This window comes from Salvia miltiorrhiza, chromosome 5, assembly GCF_028751815.1.
Source record: "Salvia miltiorrhiza cultivar Shanhuang (shh) chromosome 5, IMPLAD_Smil_shh, whole genome shotgun sequence".
Taxonomy (NCBI): domain Eukaryota; kingdom Viridiplantae; phylum Streptophyta; class Magnoliopsida; order Lamiales; family Lamiaceae; genus Salvia; species Salvia miltiorrhiza.
The window spans coordinates 24,820,867-24,828,973 of record NC_080391.1 but is presented as its reverse complement, the minus strand read 5'-3'; the positions used below and the strand labels follow the sequence as shown (position 1 = coordinate 24,828,973).

The following is an 8,107-nucleotide window of genomic DNA, read 5'->3' as shown; positions in this document are numbered from 1 at the left end:
ATCGCCGGAAAATGCAGAAAATTCGCTCGGTAAACTTGGAGAAGAAGAATAGTGAAAAAAGGGGAGTTCGAATTGCCTAAGTAAGATTGTACGCGGGTAACCACCAGCACGCGGGATGAACGGCACGTGGCATACGGAAGAAATCAACGGATGGGAATTTATACGGAAAGGCGAAAGGACGCAAAGGTTAAAAAGTAACCTCGGGTACGGGGAAAATACTGTAGACTGGGCAGACATTTAATGCGGATGACGTCATCCACGCGGGCGAGTCCTCTGACTAGTTGCATCTCTCCAGAGTGAACTAGCCAGACCAGGGGGTGGGAGTAACAAAAACGCCAGAGAACAATTTACAGGGCTTCTTTTTATTCTCTCGTAATGTCAAAATGCTTATGTCTTTATGATTTACAGGGGCCAAGGAAAATAACAAAGCTTTGATGCTGATAACACACCACTGGTTGAACGCGAAGAATACCCGGTTCAACCAGACTAGAAGGGGGAGTGGTTGGTGAGGAGCAATATATGCAGAGTAGGGAGAGAGTACAAATCAGAGGAACCACTCTCATCAGAGGAGCCGTATGGGTCAGAAGAACCATTTATACCAGAAGGATTTCATCCAATTATTATTTCAATCATAACTCCAATTGTCAGCTCTCTAGAAAACATAACTTTAAACAATTTAGATATTTCATTTATATATGTAATTTTATTCGTCCAAGCCTCGTGTAGTAAGTAATTTTACTACCCATTATCGACTCATATAGTAATACATGTTAATTCATTAAACCAATTTAAAAGTTATTACAATCTACACAATTGCAAATATAACTTGTAACAATTATGATATAGTAAATAATATAAAAAATTAAATTCAAAATATATATTTGGATATTATACAAATATAAAACTCCTTAGACTTTTAGATAATTTTTTTCCACTGTTCTAAATTATTATCCAAATTTAAAATATCATAGTACATCATCATCTCATCATCATCATTCTGGTTGTTATTGTTGTGATTGGTGTTGTTGTTATTGTTAGTAAATTCCATCACTGAGATAATAATCTATATACTAACATTTAGTTTTTAGTTTTGGGTCATTATTTTTACAAAGACGATCCAATTTTTGAATTGTTTATAAATAGAAAATTCAACCTCATGATCCATAGCAAATTAGAGAAATCTAGTGATATTAATTAAAAATCACATTGGTGAGGAGCAATATATGCAGAGTAGGGAGAGAGTACAAATCAGAGGAACCACTCTCATCAGAGGAGCCGTATGGGTCAGAAGAACCATTTATACCAGAAGGATTTCATCCATCAGAGGAATGACTCTAGCCAGATGAGTCATCCGCACCAGAGAAGTCATTCTTGACAGAGGAGCCCTCTCCTCCAGAGAAATCATCCGCACCAGAAAAGTCAAACTCCATCAGGGAAGTCATTACCGCCAGAGGAGACGCCCTTGCCAGAGAAGACGTGTTTACCAGGGGAGTTCTTCATGCCAGAGATGTCAATATCACCAGAGAAGACGCCTTCGCCAGAGAAGACACTTCCATCAGAGGAGCCAATAAACGCGCGGGAAGGTCTCCCGCGTATTATCGAAATTACCAACGTACCCTTCCACCACGCAGGACGTATGCACCGAAGATGTTTTTACTATTTTACCCCTCCGCTTGTAAATCTATAAATAGGGCCCGAGCTCGTGTATTATTTTTTACGCTATCTCATATTTTCAAATACAACAGTCAGTTTTTCTTGGGTTCCAGTTTTCCGATTGCTTTACTTCACTCTTTCCGATCATCTCTAGGTATAGCTTTTACTTTTCATATTATAGTTTAGGTGTTGGTTCCGTAAACACCACACATAAATTTTCATTAGATTTAAATGAATAATATTAGTAAATAGCAATTAGAAGTCTCAAATTTTAATTATTTAATTAATTTTAATGATTTTGGCTTGGACATAAAAAGGGAAATTGGATATGGGAGAAAGAAATATTTCTTTTGTGTTTTAAAATTAAAATAAAATGAATCAGGCAGGATGTATAATTGTATATTGTTAAAACAAAGAACTGTAGAATTGTTAATAAATAAAAATAAAATTTTGTAATAAAGCTACATAGGAGAGTGAAATAAGAAGAAATCGGGAATCTCAATTCATGGTAATGCATCACATATTGTGTTAATAGTGGAATTACTTGTTATGATAAAAAAATATTGGAATTGAATATTCTCCTATTAGTTGAAGAATTTGATGTTGAATAGCTAACACACTTTATTTAACCATATATCAAACGAATATCAATTTCCTTAATGGTAAATAGCAAATTACATAAACGTTGATACATAATTCTAAAAAAAATCAAACATGATATAAGCTGAATATGATTAGAGTAGTATACCATTGAATCAGTATCATCAAATTGTGTAAGAAAGTTGATGTAGAAAATTGTAACAATCGTTAAATCATCTTGTCCGACGCTTATTACGATACCGTACTTCGCCATCGGCTCAATCACTTAGTTCTCCAATATCAAGATCTGCGCATATTATTTTAATCGTTAGATTGGCTTTTGTATCTTTACTCCACAATCACTTCTCCAATCTGGATGGCAATACTCTTAGTGCCGTAACACCTTTTATATCAAAATTGTGCTTCCTTTAATCGGGAATATCGAAATGAATGAGCAAAATAAAGATGAAGTGCATTAATGATTTTAATTGCAGATTTGTGAAATATATATAGGCAGAAAACAATTATAAAATTAGGAAATAAATTAAATGTCATTAATGATTATTTTGTAACGTCATTTTTTAATGTGTTGATTGAAATATCTTAATGAATAATTAATAGTTAATTATATTTTAAATGCAAGGTGCTTGTATTAGGGTGGAAGTTATGGTAAGATAATTATCATTAAAAATATGAAAAAAAAAATCAATAAAATGTAGAATTTAGAAAAATGAGAATGAGAGAATATGAGGATGCCACCTAGGAGTGAGAATTATTGTGGTAGCTTCAACATGTATCCTATTTAATAATAGATAGATTAGGAAATAAATTAAATGTCATTAATGATTATTTTGTAACGTCATTTTTTAATGTGTTGATTGAAATATCTTAATGAATAATTAATAGTTAATTATATTTTAAATGCAAGGTGCTTGTATTAGGGTGGAAGTTATGGTAAGATAATTATCATTAAAAATATGAAAAAAAAAAATCAATAAAATGTAGAATTTAGAAAAATGAGAATGAGAGAATATGAGGATGCCACCTAGGAGTGAGAATTATTGTGGTAGCTTCAACATGTATCCTATTTAATAATAGATAGATTTGCTAAAACGTTTATAATTTAGCATTTAAATGAATATTTACCCTGTTCTCAAAAGTATATTTCAGACCATCACAGGTAATGCATCTTTACAAGAATGCACTGGAGAAAAGTATTTATTTAATTAGATTCGTACATCTCAGTTCATTTAACCAAATAAACTAAATCAAAGTCATAGCCTATTGATTAAGTAAGTTTTTCGTAGCTCTACAGTATTTTTTATTAATAAGTTAATTAACAAATTAATTTATCCAAAACCAGGTCGGCGGTCGAATTAATTCTCATCATAATAATATAAATGATTGCGGTCAACTTAATTTGTTATATTATATGTTTACATGTTGGATGGATAAGATTTATATATACCTGCCATCTAGAATGCTCAACAAAGAAGACATAATTAATGACTTTATTCAAGCTCATGGGTAGGCTTGAAGCATATTCTCACCGTTGATTTATTCTTTATCTCGTAAAATATATTTCATCCATCCCATTTCAAATATTTTAAAATTATAGATTTTATTTCACTTTAAATATTTTAAAATTATAGAAATTATCCTATAATTTTGAGACATTTAAAATGAGACGAATAATATTAATTACACCTCTATTTCATATAGGCAATAACCCTTGAAAATCTTATTAATCTATAAATCCACTGAATAAATTTGACTAAATATGCAAGATCCACACTCTTCTAGTATTATTAAAATACGATTTTATTGCAAAATCAACAAAACCTAAAAGAACCCAAGAAAGCAGATGCACACTTTGACTTAAAGTGTTCTATTCACTACAAAAAAAAACGCCGAATTACCGGCGGCTTTTTCCCGCCGCTAAATAGAGGGCGGCTGCCGGAAACACATTTACCGGCGGCATTACCGGCGGCGAGAGGCCGTCGGTAATTTTCTCGTCGGTGATCTCCATTCCGGCGGCATATGGCGGCCGCCGGTAAATAACGGCGGCTGTTGCCGCCGGTGATTAGTGGCAGCGCCGACGCCGCCGGTAAAGTCCACCAGACGGCGGCCGCACGCTCGCCGGACTGCCGGAGGGTTATCGGCGGCTTTTTGCCGTCGGTAATATTTTTTAATTTTTTTAATTTTTTTAATTAATTTATTTATTTATTTTATTGTATGTCCACAATTTATTTTCGTATTTATACAGTATTGCATAACTTAGACGAACTTCCCACTCGGTCACCCATCTTACTTGTACTCTGAGCCAAGCACGCTTAACCTTGAAGTTCTTTTCGAGTGGTCACCAGTACAGAACACTCGTATTATTGATATATCTAGTACTTATTATTTCATTTAAAGTCTACTTCAATATACAATATCATATATATTCATAACCTTAGAATATGTCGAGATGATATCCAAAAAATGTTGTTAATTACGGATTTGGCTCGTTTCCGTCCTTATTTTTATGTCGGAAAAATATTTATTTATTATTTTAATTTAATTTAATTTATTTTTTTATTTTTATTTTTATTTTTATTTTTTTATCAATCTAGTAACAATCTTGAATTCTTACTATGAATATATCTTAGATTAGTGATGATTGATGAGTGAATCACTAATCAAATTAACATTCTTAAGTTATAATTATAAGTTTCTTACTAAGAATCTTGAATTCTTAGTAATAATCTTGGATTAGTGATGATTGATGAGTGAATCACTAATCAAATTAACATTCTTAAGTTATAATTATAAGATTCTTAATAAGAATCTTGAATTCTTAAATATTGTCAAATAACATTTATGTCCTTAAAATTATATTTATATTTTTATTATTCAATAACAATTAACAATTTATTTTGATATTAGGAAATGCTTAAATTTTATATCGAGATATGATATTTTTATTGACTAAAAAATAACAAAAATAAAATGAACAGAAGGAAAAAAAAGAAAGAATTTTTTTTAGCAGATTACAGGCGGCAAACACCGCCGGTGATTAGCGGCGGCAGTAACGCCGCCGGTAACTGTGGCCGGACGACGGTGTTTCTATTGCCGGACCTCACCGGCGGCGGATGCCGCCGGTAACCTATTTACGTATATAAATTAATTCATATTATTGTTACCGGCGGCAGTGGTGCCGTCGGTAATGCCGCTGCTATTTTGACAAACACGGGTCGTCCGCTCCGCCGTCGGTGAGCCGCCGGTGATTGCCGCCGGTAATTTTTGCCGCTAAATCGGCGTTTTTTTGTAGTGATTAGACTGCTCTATCCATGATCTGTTTGATTGATTCGATCCGACTCAATTCAGTTATATTACATAAATGATACTTTTATAAAAAAATATATTATTTTTCTTTTATTCAAAGTATCATTTGCATATAAAATAATATCAGTTGATGTTAGAAAAATACTATATCATGCTTGATATGTATGGTTTCATTTGTTATTGATAAAAGTATCATATATTATTAGTAAAAATATTATATACGTAATATAATTGGACGAAGCGGTAGAATGGAATGAGATTTAATGTACCACTTTTTATATCCCATTATGTGTCTCACTTTCAATTTGTTTATTTTTTTATATATTTTTTCTTCCATTTCAACTTTATATGCTTTAGTTTAATTCTGTGATTAGTAACTAGGGTTTATCCCATCAATCTAGGGTATATAATTATTTTTTATGATTTAATTTCACTTTTATTAGCTAATAGTAATAGATTGATAAATTCAAAGTCATGGTATATACTTTTTTAAAAATTTATTTTTTTGAAATAAAAATTAAATATACTTCATAGTATTATAATAAATTTTATTTTTATAAAAAATATTTTAAAAATAATAGATATAAGTATTAGACACAGTGACACACATAAAATTATGGGACACTGGATCCCATCCCAGTTAGACGGGTCTGGTCGAATAGGACACCAACTCTAAAATCATTACATGCTTAGTGTTATGATTCAAGTGATAATTTAGCATCTCAGTCGTATGAAGATAATATAATTAATCAATATAAGGATAAAAAGTCGCAGGATTATACATTAAAGAATTTAATCAAACATCACAATTTTAACCCAGTATTCACCAATAAATAGGGCCTTCATTTTTCACATAAAACGTACACAACTCAATTATCAGTTTAATTTGTTGAAAGAAGAAAATGGGTGTGATTGTTGAGGAGCAAGAATCCCGTTGTTCAATCCCACCAACAAGATTGTTCAAAGCTTACCGTGATTCACAGAACCTCTTTCCCAAGGTTTTGCCTAGTGTTTTCAAGAGCATTGAGGTGAAAGAGGGCAATGGAGGAGCTGGATCTATCCTGTTGATAACTTATTATGATGAAGGTAATAATTAAAATTTCGTTACGTCGAAATTTGTATTCGTTATTCTGAATTATATATATATTATTATATATAGGGGATAAAGTTATGACGGTGAAGCATAAAATTGAAGAAGTCGATGAGACAAATCATGTGTACAAGTTTAGCGTGATCGAAGGTGATGATCTGGGTGAAGATTTTGAGTCTTCCTCGACCGCCATCAAAATCGAAGCTGCTGCAAATGGAGGTTCAGTCTATAAATCAGTCTCTACATACCACACCAAAGGAGATAACCATAATGTCATAAGAGAGAAGATCAACAAAGCAACAGAGGCTGCTAAGGCATTCTTGCAAGCTATTGAGGCTCACCTCCACTCAAACCCTAATGAATACAAATAATTAATTGGAATTGCATTTTGGCATTTTCAAGAATAAGTATTAATTATCAATAATGTGTGTCTTGTTCAGTCATCGTTGGTGTGTTTTTATATTGTATCTAAACTAAATATATAAATATTTGCAATTATGCTTTAATTTCCAATATTTCACATGATATGTATTTTGGTTGGTTGAAAATTTATTTAATTATGGTCCGTGTGCAGTGACGTTTTTCCTCCAATGAATTATAGATTGGGGATTTAATTTAGTTATTAGTTTTTGTGTGAATATGAGTATATAACTCTAAAAAAGTTATGGTTTGTGGTGTTAATGTTATGATTTTTTTTATTAAATTGGCTAGTGAAATTGTTGCGTACTTCAAGTGTATTTTACAAAATACTTCCTCCGGTCTCTATAAATAAGCATAGTTGATTACGGTATTGACAGTTAAAAAAGAATTCTACATTAATGGTATTGTTAAATAGATTGTGAGTAAATAATATAAAATTATGTGGAGATAGTGTCCAAAAATAAAGTATGCATAAATTTAGGGAACATATCGAAAAGGAAAAATATGCATAAATATAAAGGACGAAGATAATTAATTGATTTGAGAAAGTCATGAAGTGCCGTCAAAAAACCGAAACTAAAGTCAATTCTGCTTTAGTTTAGCCTACATTGTAAGTATTACGTTCAATAAAATATATTAAGCCCACGTTTGATTGGACATTTTTAATTGGAGGCTGAAAAGGGGATTTAATTAATTGAATCAATTATTTTTGTTTGATTTGAGTAATGAGTTACAATTACCCTTATTTGAGGATAACACAATCACCTAATTATTACCCCTTAAAATACAGAAGAAACAAAAGAAAGAGAATTCCTTATTATTGATTCTTTTTAATTATTAACCAAATACTTAATAAAAGTAATGAATATTGTTCATCATTTTCTCCACTTTATTTTCTTTTATTCTCTTTCTATTCTTTTATTTGAACTAAACGAGCACTAATGCAATATCTTAACAGCCTCCTCTCCATTCATAGTTACAGAATCGTGAAAAACATTTGAAAATGCAACCATTTTGAGTCTTCCTCCAGCGCGATCA

The 8,107-nt window shown here is 31.7% G+C and overlaps 1 protein-coding gene across 1 annotated transcript; it reads left to right on the top strand.

Annotated features, from left to right (window-relative positions):
- Window positions 1–6,331: 6,331 nt before the first annotated feature.
- On the top strand, window positions 6,332–7,155 carry LOC131024206 (major strawberry allergen Fra a 1.06-like). The gene is made up of 2 exons (XM_057953713.1): window positions 6,332–6,645; window positions 6,719–7,155. Exons 1-2 carry the CDS (start codon window positions 6,462–6,464, stop codon window positions 7,018–7,020), a joined length of 486 nt encoding a protein of 161 aa, XP_057809696.1. The 5' UTR covers window positions 6,332–6,461; the 3' UTR covers window positions 7,021–7,155.
- The last annotated feature ends 952 nt before the right edge of the window (window positions 7,156–8,107 follow it).

Bases quoted from the DNA above. Each gene is read 5' to 3' on its own strand.
- LOC131024206 (XM_057953713.1), top strand. From the start codon at position 6,462: ATGGGTGTGATTGTTGAGGAGCAAGAATCCCGTTGTTCAATCCCACCA. The intron at 6,646-6,718 runs GTAATAATTAAA...TATTATATATAG, and splicing joins GATAACTTATTATGATGAAG to GGGATAAAGTTATGACGGTG.